We start from the raw sequence: 16,244 nt of genomic DNA, 5'->3' as shown, positions 1-16,244 counted from the left end.
GTCATTTATAGTTGTATTATCAGATTAGACATTTACTTTCTTTCATCAAACTGGATCCAACAGCCATCTTTTCTTTTATTTATTTTAAAACGATTTTCAAAAGTAGAAAGAAAATACATTTATATTCTATATATTAAAATAAAAATTAATTAATAACCTGTGAAAGTGACGACTTCCAGTGGCTCTGCTCATGGCTCCATCACTAAAGGAAAGATTAGGGAAAATGCACATTAAATGCAATTACGATTGCCTCCAAGGGAGGACAAAAGTGGATGCAGTCATGGGCTGGCCAGCATGGTGCCACACGTTAAGCCGCCAAATTTGTCATTTTCGTAACCGATGGAAGAGTTAGTTTGATCCTATTCTTTTGAGTATTAATTTGTCCATATAAAGAGGTTATGTTTTAATGTGGTGCAATGTATTGGTCAAATGAAAAATGAAAAACTTATATTTTTTTTGTTATATAACTTGCACGCTTTCTAATTTTAGTCATGTTAGAAGTCGATTTGTTATTTTAACGTAGTAACTTTATTTATTTATTTTTTTTTCAATTTAAGCTTTTCTTCGTCCAAACGTGAAATTGGTCGTCGGACTGACGACATAGTATGTTGAGTTGGAAAATGAATTTGTAGATTTTTGTTTATGGTGGGAAATTAGTCTATGAAACTTTATTTTAAAATTAAATTTTTTTTTTTAAAAAAAAGAACAACCACAGTATCAAGAATATGCAAATTTCAAACTTTTGGTTATTGAATGTGGATATTTTTGTTAATTCTATTTTTAAGATTATGTTGACTTTGGTTTTTTATTTTCTTAGGTAAAACTTTTTTTTAAAAAAAAAGTCACATAGGCTATTTTCCCATCAAAAATCAAAATCTCCAATTTTTTTTCCAACTTGGCATACTCGACCCCTAACTAAGAAATTTTCGGTGGTCAATTTTAATTTGGGAAAAAAAAAGAGCAAAATTAGGGGGAAAAAAAACAAGTTAATGTACTCAAGACATGTTTGATAGGAGAAAATGAGGTGAAAAAAGAATGTGTATTCTCATCTAATTCCATATATTATGCTTGGTAAGACATTTGAATAAACATTCCAACGAGAATGGTTATTCTCAAATTCATGGAAATGATAATTAATTTCATCAATTTTTGATTTTTACTTATTTTTTAAAAAATACTTAGTTTAACTAATTTAAATCTATATCTTCATAATAATAATAAATAATTGATAATAATGATAATAATAAAAAATTGATGATATTTTAATAATAATTATAATAATAATATAGTTATATGATCACGTTACTTTTAGAATAATAGATCATCACTAATTAATATTTTTGTCATTTTAACAAAATAATAATAACAACAATAATAATATTTTTTTGAGCAAACTATTATTTTGAATTTTTAATTAAAAATATTTTATTGTTAAAAATAATTTCATTTTTCATTTCTTTTGGCATCAATAATGGGAATGAAATATAACTATCTTTGTATTCACATATTTCTTACATTCCAAAATTGATTCAATTCATTCACAGTATATCATGCCCAAATATTCAAATTAACCCATAATATGATTAAATTTGAGACAGTTGCAAGTTACGAGACCAAAAATATAATTTTCTCGTGGAAAACATTTGCGGTCTTTTCTTTTACCATCATTGGATCAATCTTTAGAGAATTATCTCAAAGCAGTCGAATAAATCCGATGGATCGAAGATTGCATTCTCTTAAACAAAAAATTCGAAAAGGAAAATGGCCACAAAATTAAAAGAAATCCACCAAAACCAAGAATGGCTAAAAACGACATTTCGATGCATTTCACGTCGAATACAAACAAACTGATCCCAAACTCCGACATCTTCTCAACGATTATGATATGCATAGAAAATAACAATCCATGAGGGAGGTTTTAGCATGATTGAGTTATAAGGTTAAGGCCAGTTCATCGATGGAATTCGAAGAAGAAAAGTACAATGGGGTGGGTGGGGTTGCACATGCATGAGCAATGAATTAACTGCACAAACACAGTCTTTGGGTATTTGCACAAGTAGTGGTCCACATTGGATTACTTTAATGAAGAAAAATGGGGAGCCAAGGAAGCTATCCGGCTGCCTTTCCTCAAGCATATGTTTAAAGAAAAAGCTAAGAACATACTGGGTGCTATTGGTCCTACTACACTCCCATTCATTTTGATACATAGTTTTCACTCAAGTAGGGACTGTTATCATTCACTACCAAAAAAAAAAAAAATCATTAGCAAAGATTTTAAAACCGTCTGGAAAGTCACCGTCGCAATCCATTTGGCGACATTGGTGTTCCTCTTGAGTGATCGATTTTAAAATCCGTCGCTAATGATTTATTTTTGTTGTAGTGGATATAAAAACGAGATCAATTGGTATGTAATAAAAAAGTACTCTATGTAAAAACGACATTGGTGTTCCTCTTCTTTTAACGTTCCACGACTATTTGAAACTTTAGGCTTGCAGTGCTAGTTTCTTTGCCTTTATGCTTAAGGATTGGATCGAGGTAGCTGTAATTTGACGTACGAATTGAGTCTTTTTTGCAAGCATATTTTCTTGATAATACAGTCACTTGTTCTTTTCCCATCGTCCTCTGAAAGTTGAAACCTTTCTGTATCTTGATTCATATATATAACATCCTTTGGAAGAGAGTTTGAACAATTACATTCAAAGCTGCATAACAATGGATCAGTTGGAGAAACAAGGAATGGAACTGTTTGCAGGTTCTCAGAGTCAACATATTGGTCATGAACATCATACGAATGAATATGGTTGTAGAATGACAGACAATGAATTAGTATCTGGCCTAGCAAAGTCGACTTTGGATTTGGCTGATTTTAACCGCAAGTTATTCAGGAGAAATGCTTCTATCGCCTCCATGAGAAGAAAACGGTTGGATTCCTAATTTACTGATCCTTCCATTAGGTCCACATGTTATGATTCTCAACCTCCCATCACTAGGCTACATTGTCACGCCCCGAAACTCGGGATTTGACACCGGCGTCGTTTAACAATCACACAATTGAAACAACCAGCCTCGTAGCATATTATAAACCGAAATACCAGTTTATTAATCATAATCTCAAAAACCAAAGTCTTTACAACTGAAATAACTAATGAAATAAATGTGGAAACGTTTTTACATAAAACTTGAGTACCAAAATTCAGAAACCTCTTTACTAGCAACTCTCGAGATTAAAACAATTCACCAGCCCCAAAATTGTTCCGATTCTTCTTCTTCAATCTGCTCTTCGGATTTATCTGGGAAGGTTGTAAGGGTTGTGAGTATTTTGGGAAATACTCAGCAAGTGGGGGCCGTTCGAGTACAACAAAACAACATGCAATTTCGAAATATACATACCATGCAAACATAATTCTTATTACGTGCGCATCATTAACCCGACACTGAGATTCATCTACTTTCAATGGTTTACTGATATCAGTCCCTAATTTTTACTCCTCTAAGGGGACGAGGCCGTATAGCGGTTATCTCCCCCACCGCGTAAGGGTACGTATGGTTGTGATTCCCACCCATATCAAGTTGAATTCTCACAGTATCAAAACATTTATTCATGCAAAATATCGTAACCAGAAGGGTGTAGAAGAAGAATTGTACTCGCCCGAATTTTTATAAAACCGAAAATATATGCATCGAAATTCAATAATTTAAAACAAGCCCACTTACCTTAAATTCTTGATGAAAAACGTAAAAAGGCTAGGGTTCTTCGAAATTCCTACTTCACTGGTTGGACGGCGGCAGGGCTTCGCTGCGCTCAAAAATTCCTAAGGAGACTAGAGCACAAATTTTCGAAAATTTGGTGTGATATGTGGTGTGATTTTCGAGTCTACAGGGCCCTCCTATTTATAGGGGTTGGCTGCTGTCGTGATCGAGTGATATTACTTTTGAATCTGAATCAAATCTTTATCGAGAATCGTGATCTATCCGTGATATAAATTCGAACTCTAAATCTTTTATCTCTCAATTTTCGAAATTCTCAAATATATACACTGTAAATTTCGAATTCTAGGGATTTTATTATCCTTTGCCTGATTTTTATCCCGGTATCTCCATATCAACTCAAATCTTAGGCATTTATCTGCGAAATTTCAAATAATAATATACACGATATTATTATTCACTCAATCTTGGTAAAACCTTACAAATCTCACATCCTCAAATGAGATAAATCCTGGTATCCAAAATATACTATCGTGATAAAACTTAAATGATAAAACTTAAAATTCTTGGATTTTACATGCATACTGATCTACCAGCATGTAACTTGCCAAGATCACCTTCAGAACTTGACAAAAACTATCATCAATATTTATCGATAAAATGCTTCAGGAAATGGTGGCTTCCAACATGGGAAAGAGCTCGCAATATGCAAATGAAAAGATAAATAATGAAACTGCTCGCCAGTCATGGCCTTTAGATGAAAGCGCAAAAAACAACAGGCTTCATTCTACTGAGAGACCTAATGCAGCCTCGGCACAGATGGGTTTGGCTAATGCATCGAGAATTGAGAGTATTCCTCATGGCAGTCTGCAGATTTTTAGTAGTGGCACCATTGTCAAAACGGAATCACGCTCTCCAGTTCAACTTCATTGATCTTTTTGAAGTTTCATAGATTTAGAGTGGTCATTTTCATAGATGTTTGCTGACAGTTTTGAGCATATTTCTGGCAGGGGAAACAGGTGAAAACTGTAACTAAACTCTTTTTGAGTTATTCAAGAAACGGGATTCATCAGGTTTCACGAAGTATTTTGACTATTAACTAATTTATCTTGTGGTGCATCTGCTTTGGATGAAGTATCCGGTTATTAATTTAAATCCCCTTTTTTTTTCCTGGTAGTTTGGTAAATTATTCAAGATGATATCCATATACAAGATAGATATGCAATAATTTGATTAACTCTTATTTCTGTTTAATATATATGAAGCAAGACGCAACTCTACGCCACCCATTGGTGTGATTTGCTATCACTAATAGTATGAGAAGTGTTTTGATAGTAAAATTCATATAGATTAGTATTTTTTAAAATTTTAAATAAATTAAAGCAAACTGAATTTATTTATGTCGCTAGAATTCATTTGTCGTCTAATCTCTTATTGTCGGCTCCCTTTTCAGAATGATATATATATAATTGGGTAACTGAAAGGAGATAATAAATAAAATCCCTGCAAAGGGAAATAAGAACTTTGTTCGGAGTGCAAAATCTAGTTCTATTCTATCTCATGTGCATTTGATTAAAACGATCGAGTATCCCGTGGTATTAAAATCGTTTGTTAAATAATAAAGTAAATGAAACACAATTTTAAAAGGAGAACAAAAATCACTTCATTAAAAAGTATACATATCTTTCAAAGTGTACGACTCAAATAGATAATCTTGAATACAAAGAATATGAATAGACAATTAAAAGAACTCTAGGTTACATTACATAAAGAATCAAAAGAAGGAAAACCAAACAACTTAATACAAAAAACCTGAAGAAGTCTATAGTAGCCTGTCTTTTCCTATCTCAATAGTTTTATCTGCAACAAAGAATGAAAGAATAACAAGATTTCTCTACCTACAAAGAATGGACTGAAAACTCCCTATTGTAGTGTACCAGAATAGAACGAAATCGTGTTTGTGAATGAGGAAGAATAAAAAGACTTTTCGTTTCAACTTGGGTGAGGAAATGATGTAGAGCTTCCCACCAAATCTGCTGCTGTTGTCCATGCTGAGACTGAGTAAAGAGGTTGATCCAACCAACTCAAAGTCAGAGATGTGGCAGCCCCATCTTGTCCATTCTTCTCGACTCTATAACTCTCATTTGAATACATCTTTAACAGCATTTGGCTCTGAAGTAGTCCCCTTTCACTCGTTCCCATGCACCGGAAACCGCCATGCTCCATCAACTGTTGCCACTTACCAAAGGTCTCGTGCCTTTCAAATCTGTCTCGTCCTTCACAAGCCACAATATTCTTGATTTCAGACCCAAACATTTCCTCTATCTTGATTCTCATTGGACTGTCTAGTGGAAGGCTTGAGTCAATCGAGTCAAAAATTGCAGAATAGTACTTCAATGAATTGGATACCCTTGAATCCAAGTTGAGTTCATTATGTGCTGCTTCTTGTTCTGCCATTATAATCACTTCAGCTTTTGTGCTCCGAATCAAATCCAAGAAGCCTCTCAGCGTTCCTCCAGTACTATCATATAGCACCTTGTGGACCTGGAATACACAATTTACAGCCACGCTTTCTTTCTCCTTAACATGAAGCATCCATAACCGCACGTCTTCCAACCTATCAACTACTGGATGGAATTCAAAAGGCAGATCCAGTGCTGCAGCAAATCCAGCAAGTCTATCACCTGTTTCGATCAGTTCTTGTTTTGACTCACCAATACCTGTGATTCTGATGTGGCTAGGTGGATTAACCCTTGAAGCCAAACTGTGAAACAAACCGGACCACTGCAATCCTTGCTTTATATCGAAATCTATTATGTGAACTCTGTCCTTCCCTTCAAAAGTTCTCAACAGAATCTCATTGGATGTGAAATGAATGAACATTGGAATTGGGCTCACATGGTTCAAAAGCCTCAATGCAGTGCCACCACTATTATCATCAGCATAATCAAACTCACGAAGAAATGTTGCAATGTGGAAGGTTTGTGGCCACAGCCTTGCAACACGCAAAGCTAGAGCCTCAGTAAAATATGCCACAAGGCGATGTATAGGGGAGCCACCTATTGGAGAAGCAAGCTCCCCTAGTTTGGCAAGACAATGGTTAATCGCAGCAATATTCTTTGAGCCTATTTGTTCAACACAAGCTATTAGTAAGCTCACAAGTTCAATACATTCACGCTCCTGGTTACTATTTTCCCCATTATTCCCTGCAACTATAGCCTCGGCACTTTCACTTGGATTAGGTGGAGATGAGCCGTTGCCAATTTCACGCTCCACTGGATTATCACTCAGCCTGAGAACTAAATCATGACTGTCAGATGAGGTACTTGATGATCCTGAGGCTTCCTTCTCAGGACCACATCTTGCCTCAACATTCTTGTCCCCTAGGTCTGTGATCACAACAGAATCAAACCAGGGAATATTTGACAAAGGGGGCAATGGTGGCACTGATATGTCACTAGGCATGAAACACACCCGTTCTTCCTCTCCTGAGCATGATACAGTAAATGTCACTTGAGGTTTATCGAGGCCTGCACTCGGTGGAATGGACTGTGGAATGTTGAAACCTGGCTGAAACCAAAAACTTTCACCACCCAATTGTCTGAAGCTCAAGTTTCCCTCTTCTTCTGGCATACCATCTGACTTTCCGTTACCCCGTTTTCTCTTCATTGGACTGATGAAAGTCTCCTCGTCATACGATATTTCTTCTGCATACCTCTTTTTCTTTTTCAGAACCTTACCTTTCTCCCAAAATTCAAATTTTTTCTCCCTCCTGTCCTCCGTGGTTGCGGCAGGAGGAAGCTTGATACCCTGCCTAAGTGAACAACCTGTAGTCTTGGCTTCAATTGGTGCCTCAATAGAAAGACCAACGGGCCTAATGGGTTGGGATCGAGAGGCTTCTTTTCGCACATAAGTACAAGGTAAATCCAATCTTTGGGTGCTCATTGTAGGAAAATGGCAAGCTTGAAACTGAGCAGATGCTTCACTTCTCAATCTATGCCTTGGAGACAACAATGTAGATGAACACCCAGCCAACATGCTTCAGACGTTTACCTATTTTTTCTCCTTTTCCTTCAACAAAAATACAGCTCTCCCACCCTTCTACTCTCTCCCTCTCTCTCTCTTTCTCTGTGTGCGCGTGTCTTAGTTATATTTATACACTCTTCAAACTATGCACATTTATAGTAGAATTGGTATAAGTTGCGAGCAAACAATATTATGAGGAGAAATCAAGAGAAATAGACCATGTTTTCTATCGTGAGTGTGTGAGTTCCAAGATTGAAAAGACCAAGAAAAGAATTGGAATCCGATGTCAAAATCAATGAAATATCACAACCAAAAATAATATCTCCCGTGTATATGCTTACATGTGTCCTATATGAAGAATCAATCCAAACTTATATGCAACAAAGAATTCAAAGAATCATTAAAACATTCATTAGCAATTACAAAACAAAGAACTAATCAAACATTAACCAAATCAAGGAACACCTACCTAAAACAGATCATCGGATCCCGTAACTTTCAAATTGAAATCATTTGGAAGAAATCTGATATGTCTTCACATTACGCAATAATCTTCGGAAGATGCACCTATGTTCACAATGGTAGCACAAAAACAGGGGGGGGCATGATTGATCAAAACAAACATAAATAGACTCCAACAAATCCATGCTAGTCACTCAATTCAAAAACAAAATCCACTCCCCAAACCCAGATCAAAAACCCATTAAACAAGCAGGAAAATAAACAAAATAATCATTATCCGTCCTAAATCTCCGTCAATCACCTATCAAGAACCCCACGACCCAAAAACCCAAAAAACAGAAATAAGCTAGGTTTTTATAAATTAAATAAGCAACTTCTAGTTGTAGTATTGTTTCATCGTATATAATCTGATTCTACGGAGAAAAAATGATGGCTCGGTAAAAAGAGAATATGGGTCGAGAGTTCAGATCGTAATTCGTGAGCGTTGGATCAAAATCTGAGGGTGGAGAATGGAGGAGTATATGACCGTTGGGAGATCTTGTCGGTGAAATGTGACCGTTGTTTAGTTGTACGACAAAATTATGGTTTTCGAGGGAAGACACGTGGTACGCACGTGACTGACCTCTAATTATGCCCCTTTTTTCACTTTCACCTGGAAATTCGACCGTTGGTTTTTTTGTTTATTTACTTTTACCTCTTTTACTTTGATAAATTTCGAAGGATTGTAGTCGTGATCGTGAGCCATTTAATTTATTTAACAAGTCATATAACTAAAAAATTTATAACTTTGATTTTTTTTAATTATATTCGATATAATGTACGATCGAATGCTTGTCGATTTACCAAAAATTATAGCTGATAGTAATAGTGCAATTCAAATATTTTAAATCGTGTTCAAGCATCACTTTCAATTGTTCTAGCCAACAGAGAATTATATCACCCCAACAATCTATCTCTCAAATATTGCACTTTTTGCAATCAATGAGAATCAAACTTTTGACATTTACACTGATACAAATTGTAGAGCCGACAATTAACAAAATATAATATTTCCTATGTTTTTTTTTTTTTCAAATCCAAAACCATTTTCTTCATGAGTCATTCACACACACACACACACACACACACACACACACACATATATATATATATATATATATATATATATATATATATATATATATATATATCTAACATATCTAACATATATATAAATATACCACTTTCATTTGTGAATTTTCTTATATGTCCTTGTTCATTTATTTAATTTAAGTTAGCAAATAAATTAATAGGTTATCTTAAAGGTTTTTTTTTAATTCATTGTCCATCTTAAATGAACTTGGACATTAATACACATTCTTCTTTCTTTCCTGACTTTTATGCCAAAAAATTATTTATTTAAATTTTCTTGTTAATTTAAGTTAGCAAATTAAATTAATAGATTTTTTAAGAGTTTTTTGTAATTCATTGTCCATCTTAAATGGATTTGGACATTAATACATATTTCTATTTTTTTAATTCTATGTCAGAAAAATTATTTATTTACATTTCTTAGTAAATTTTTTAACAAGTTTATTTTTAAATATGAACTAATAAAATCATATATTATATAGATATTGAAATATGACAAAGATTAGAAATTTTTAGTCTAACATCTAACATACATATATGTCCCTTTCAATTGTGTTTTCACCTATGTACTCTTATATTTTTAGATTTTGCAATTTGGCTTCATGGAGGATTAATTTTTTCGCTGCTTACTACCATTTGATAGATATATGAGCTCATTTATTTCCTTCTCATTTATTTTCTTCCTACGTTTCTTTCTTTCCTATTACTACTTCACCATGATCATTACTGTTGATGGGTTATTTCATCCACCTTCCAGTGAAATCACCGATTTCTATCGCCCTGCAATTTGTTTATGTCGCTGTGATCCTCAATTTCTCTCTGTTATTTTGGTTTTACTTCTTCTACTTTTCATGGCGCAGGGTAGACGACCTGCTGCCATCTCGGGATTTGTCTCAGGGTATGTGTTTCGCTCTCTTCATTTCTCTCCTGCTTGCTTTGTTGCGGCCCCTTTGCATCTTCCGAGTTCTTGTATTTTCTATGTGTTCTCCTAACGTTATTTTACCTCTTAGTTATGTGTGTTATCTTAAAGAGTTTCATGTAATCATTTTAATTTGGCAGTGGCGCTGCTCAATCTCTGCGTGTTGGTGGCGCCGGTTTATCTACTTCCAACGTTAGCTGCTCTGTTATTTTCACCATGTTTATTTGCATCGATTTGATTATTTTTCCCCCTTTGATCTGTTTATATTTTTTTTATCGCATGTGATGCTGTCGTTCAATGATATAATTCCATCATACAGCACATATTGTGTCCGTTCCTCTGGCGTGTTATCCTATTTGTAAGTAATATGTTGTTGTTTTCATCAGTGCATTTATTTTACTTGGATTTTTTTGCTCGGTATTCCTATGTTCATTTTTTCGCACCTGAAATACGTGGGTTTTTTCCCCAATTGCATTTCTTTCTAAAATTCAGACAATGAAGGAGATATTGCTGGTATCAGTGTCTTGCCAACGGTTCCTTCATGTCAATTTTGTGGCGCACATAGATTCCCTTGTGAAGCTCCATCTTTTTGTTGCGCCTGTGGTAAGATTAGATTGGCATCTCCTATTACTCAGATTGCCTTGCTGGAATTATTCAAGGACCCATAATCTCCCTTAGCTATTTTATTTCGCCGTCAAGTACGATTGTACAACAATGTTTTCTCTTTCACTTCACTTGGGGTTAGGCTTGACAAGAAATTGGCTTCTCTTCAACATGGGGCATACACATTTCGTGCGCCTGGCCAGATTTTCCATTCATTGCCACCACTTATACCTAATTCGGATGGTCCAAGGTATTTCCAACTTTATTTTTGGGACAACGATAATGAGTTGGAAAATAGGATGTCCGTTTTCCCGGACGCTTATGTTGACAGAGAACTCATGATTTTGCTGATGGATATAATGAAAGTAACCCCTTATGCACAACTTCTAAAGAGGATAAATCGGTATTCTTCAATCAGAAACTTAAGATTGCATATTTCCAAAAATGTTCCTGTTGACCAGAAATGTTATAACAGCCCATCCGCTGATTAAGTTGCGGCTATTTGGATCGAAGGCAATGATGATGCTAACATTCCACATAACAGGGACATAGTTGCTTGTGGTCGTGATGGTCAAACCCATCAAATACAACATTATTATGGTTATTATGACTCCTTGCAACTATCCGTTTTTTTTCCCGTATGGGGACAATAGGGTGGCAGCAGAATATTCTGAAGGTAAAAAATGGGTATGCCCATGTTGACGTGCATGAGATTGTGCTACCACTTGCAGATGTTAATTCCTCTGATCGTATTATTGCTGGTGAAAGTCGTGGTGCGTTTTTTATCTTTTACCTCATACTCAATTTTAGTAATTATTTCTTGCATTTCCCCCCAAACAAACAAGATAATGGTCGGCTGCATATATTTATATATTTGTCTTGCAACTAATTTGTGTGTATTTTATTTGTTTCATGCAGTTGTTCGTGGAAAAAATGATAGGATGGTTTCTTGTAGGGAGTACTATTGTTACAGGTTGCAAATTCATGGCAGCAACACTTCGTTAATATTGTATGGTGGTCTATTATTGCAGCAATTTGCTGTCGATATGTCCATTAGACTAGAAACAACGAGATTATATTACTACAGAAAGCACCAAAGTGAGAGAAGGTCGGAATTGTACTAGGGTGTGGTTGACAGTGTAGCCAATGGTGAATCACGTGGGAGTGAGGTCGGGCAACATGTTGTTTTACCAGCATCTTTCATAGGAGGTCCAAGAGATATGCGACATCGATATCTTGATGCAATTGCATTGGTTCAGAAATTTGGAAAACATGACTTGTTTATTATGATGACTTGCAATCCGGATTGGAAAGAGATTCGAGAAAATTTATTTGAAGGTCAGCTTGCTCATGATCGTCCAGATTTGGTCTCTCGAGTGTTTCGTGCAAAATTACTTGATCTTAAGGACCGGATTCTTAAAAAGTCTATATTTGGCCCTGTTGTTGCTTATGTTTATGTTATCGAGTTCCAGAAACGAGGTCTACCTTATTGTCATATGATTATTATCCTGCAATTTAATTATAAGATTAACTCGCCTGAAAGGTTCGACTCTTACGTTGTTGCTGAGCTTCCAGATAAAGATGTTTTTCCTCGATTGTTTGGTTTGGTCTCACGACATATGATGCATGGACCTTGTGGCACGTTAAATTTATAATGCCCATGTATGGTTAATGAAAAATGCAAAAACCGTTATCCTCGCCCTTTTTTAGAACATTCTGTTCACGATCTGATAGTTATCCTATATATGTACAGGAGGAGAAACGATGGTCGCTCTGTTGAGGTTCGGAATTGTACATTGAATTCTCAATGGGTTGTTCCTTATAATCCTTATCTACTCTATCGCTATGATTGTCATATCAATGTTGAAATTTGTTCTGGGCTAACGGCTGTAAAATATTTATACAAATATATTTACAAGGGCCATGACAAAATAAGTGTTCATTTATCACCTCATAGTTCTAACTCATTTGTAGATGAAATACGAGCATTTCAGGATGCTCGGTGGGTGTTTGCTCTAGAATCAGTGTGGCGCATTTTTGAATTTGATATGAATGAAATCTCTCATGCAGTTATCAATTTTGCCTCTACATTTACTGGACAAGCACATGATCACCTTCTCAAATTACCAGAACTTGGGCAATGTGTTGGCATCCGAATGTGTCTCCAAAACTATGTTGACTGAATTTTTTAAGACTTGTTCGCACGTTGTGGAAGCAACAAAGTTCTTATATTCTGAATTCCCAGAGCATTTTGTTTGGGATCGACCAACTAGAACTTGGAAACCAAGGAAACAAAGACAAGTTATCGGACGTGTTAACTCGGCAAATCCGGTAGAAGGTGAGAGGTATTATCATCGTTTATTACTTCTTCATGTTCGAGGCCCTAAGTCCTACTCTGATTTGCTCACTGTTCGTGGAATATTTTGTTTCACTTTCAAGGAAGCAGCACAATGTAGGGGGCTATTGGAAAATGATAAGCGTAATTTTGAGTGTTTAAATGAGGCAGCAAGTTTTCACATGCCTATTGCTTTGCGTAGGTTGTTTGCTACGATCTTAGTACATTGTGTAATCCTTTGTTTTGTTGCTTGCAATCTTGACTGAAAATTATTATTGTACTATATCTTATATAGACACGAAGTCTTATTATTATATAGATTTATCTCTCTATTGCTTAGTTTGAAAACTTTTGTCAATGAATTGCTTACTCTATAATATTTATTGCACAATTATTGAAACATATATATATATGTATGCTTTGGCCAACCTGGATTTCTATTCTACATCCCCATTTGTTATGTCATATGATATTAGCTGACATATTGATGAAAAAATTGGCACAGTACAATCTGACATTTATTGTTATATTTACCAGAAGATGCATGTGCCAAGTACATCAATTTTGAGTTAAAAATGTGAACATTTGGATTATATCTTATATTCCACTAAACTTTCATGGAGTATATGAAAGTCGAGATTTGATTGTCTCTAAACTTTTAAACTCTAAAAAAATTATTAAAAATTTCGAACTAATATACCTCTCTTAAATATGGTTTGACGTACAGAATAAGAGATGTTTTTTTTTAAATATTTCCCTTATTATTTGCCTGGTATATAAGGTTAATATTATGGTCGACTCATTCAACACTTACTGTTGAGATTATTATCCATGTTTTGGTGTTTGAATAACGGTTTGGGGTGAGAGACGAGGCTTAATTAATTGTTTTCTTTCAATAACCTAAAGTTTAAAACAATTAAAAATTTAACATAATATCATTTATAATAATACTAATATTATAAATATTTTAATTATTGTTAATTAATAATTTTTAATATCTCATTATTTAATAGTAATATTATAATTGTTACTATCCTTTATTATTATTAAAATGAATATTCAAATTATTGCTATTATCTCAATTATTATGTTAGTTATGGCAATAAATGCATATTTCTATCATTATTAAATTCTAATTATCTAGTTATTTTGTTTGTACTTTATATAATTTAAATTAGTTAAAAAAACTGATATAAGAATTTTAAATTTGTTATTAATATTTTTTCAAAAAAAAAATAATTCTAGAAATTTTAGTTATTTATACAATTATTTTAAGAAATATTACATCACTACTAACTAATATATGATGAGTTCTTTTTATTACTCACAATTTAATTAACAAAGATAATCCGTCGATTTAAATCATATCAATTACAATATAATTTATCTAATTGTATTAGTTATTCTTATATTTTATTTTGATAATCCTTTTATTACATATCTTTTACTTATCACATCACATGGTATATATATTATCGGTAATTCAGTTAAAATATTTAGTACACATTTGCTTTCACTGTTCATAAAACTTTTGATTATTGTGAATATTGTATGGGTAAATTGTTACATGATATGAATGTGCATGAATAGTTAAATAAAATTTAACAATTTAGAGTAGGTCTCTTGTGAGACGGTCTCACGAATCTTTATATGTGAGACGGGTAAATCCTACCGATATTCACAATAAAAAGTAATACTCTTAGCATAAAAAGTAATATGTTTTCATGGATGAGCCAAATAAGAGATCCGTCTCACAAAATACGATCCGTGAGATCGTCTCACACAAATTTTTGCCAACACTTTAATAACATGTGAGTATTGAAATTTGGAAATATATTGGTAGTAGATTAGAACAGTAAACCAAGAAAAATGTATTATCTCAAAAGTTATCCGACTTGGTGGAATATATGTATTTGACCAATATTTCAGTAGTTTATTTTCTCATATCAACATTTTCTCGAACGAGTTTATCACATAAATTAGCATCCATAATACGTTTCTACATGTTAGTCAAAATATTTATTACAAAAAAATTTCAACTTTCACTACAAAATATTTTTTATAAAAAAAAAAATCCCAATCCACAGGCAAAACGGCCCGTTGTGGGTTGGCCCACCTTAGGCTCAACCATGTGCCTGCCGACACGTGGAAGCCCAAATATTTCCCAATCCAACTCGTTAAATTTTGTTTGCGGGTTAGACAATTGGTATCGACAGTTCTATACAATTCGTAATTATCTGTTGGTATACATCAAGTAAATATCCGACTGACGCAAGTAATCTACAAATTACGCTAATCAAATAAACTATATGATAACCACATTAATAAAGTGAATCATATTTTTTTACATATATCTATTTTTTACTACAATCTAAATTGTCTTAGTTAATTTTTTAAATTAAAACTTACCACTTGAATGCTGGACTAATTTATTTCCTACTTTTAACCATACCCTGTATATATTTGATGCTCATGCCCATCCACTGTTAGCAAAACAAAGTTTAAGAGCTAATATCTTTATACCTTACAAAATTTATTCTATTACGATTTTTTTTTTCCAGAAAAGTGCCACACGATTTATATATATGCCACAGAAAATTAAATATTGGTTGATCACTCCACATTGTTGGTTCCTACTATCAAAAAATAAAAATAAATAAATAAGTACCAAATTTTTTCAGCTGAAAAAAGTTATAAAATAACCTCGGTCAACTATTTATTTAAAAAAATGACCTCCTCATGTGTATTATAATGAGGGCCAATAATTCCAATATTAAAAATAATTGGTTGATCACTCCACATTGTTGGTTCCTACTATCAAAAAATAAAAATAAATAAATAAGTACCAAATTTTTTCAGCTGAAAAAAGTTATAAAATAACCTCGGTCAACTATTTATTTAAAAAAATGACCTCCTCATGTGTATTATAATGAGGGCCAATAATTCCAATATTAAAAATAATTGGTTGATCACTCCACATTGTTGGTTCCTACTATCAAAAAATAAATAAATAAGTACCAATTTTTTTTCAGGGAAAATTTGCAAAATAACCTCGGTCAA

General features: G+C 33.8%; 1 protein-coding gene across 1 annotated transcript; it reads right to left on the bottom strand.

Moving 5' to 3' along the window:
- Positions 1–5,390: 5,390 nt before the first annotated feature.
- On the bottom strand, positions 5,391–8,644 carry LOC142555683 (scarecrow-like protein 28). The gene has a single exon (XM_075666722.1). The coding sequence runs from the start codon at positions 7,744–7,746 to the stop codon at positions 5,701–5,703; it is 2,046 nt and encodes a 681-aa protein (XP_075522837.1). The 5' UTR covers positions 7,747–8,644; the 3' UTR covers positions 5,391–5,700.
- Positions 8,645–16,244: the final 7,600 nt, after the last annotated feature.

This window comes from Primulina tabacum, chromosome 9 (assembly GCF_025594145.1).
Source record: "Primulina tabacum isolate GXHZ01 chromosome 9, ASM2559414v2, whole genome shotgun sequence".
Lineage (NCBI taxonomy): Eukaryota > Viridiplantae > Streptophyta > Magnoliopsida > Lamiales > Gesneriaceae > Primulina > Primulina tabacum.
The sequence above is the reverse complement of the archived record's forward strand: the minus strand, read 5'-3'. Positions and strand labels throughout refer to the sequence as shown.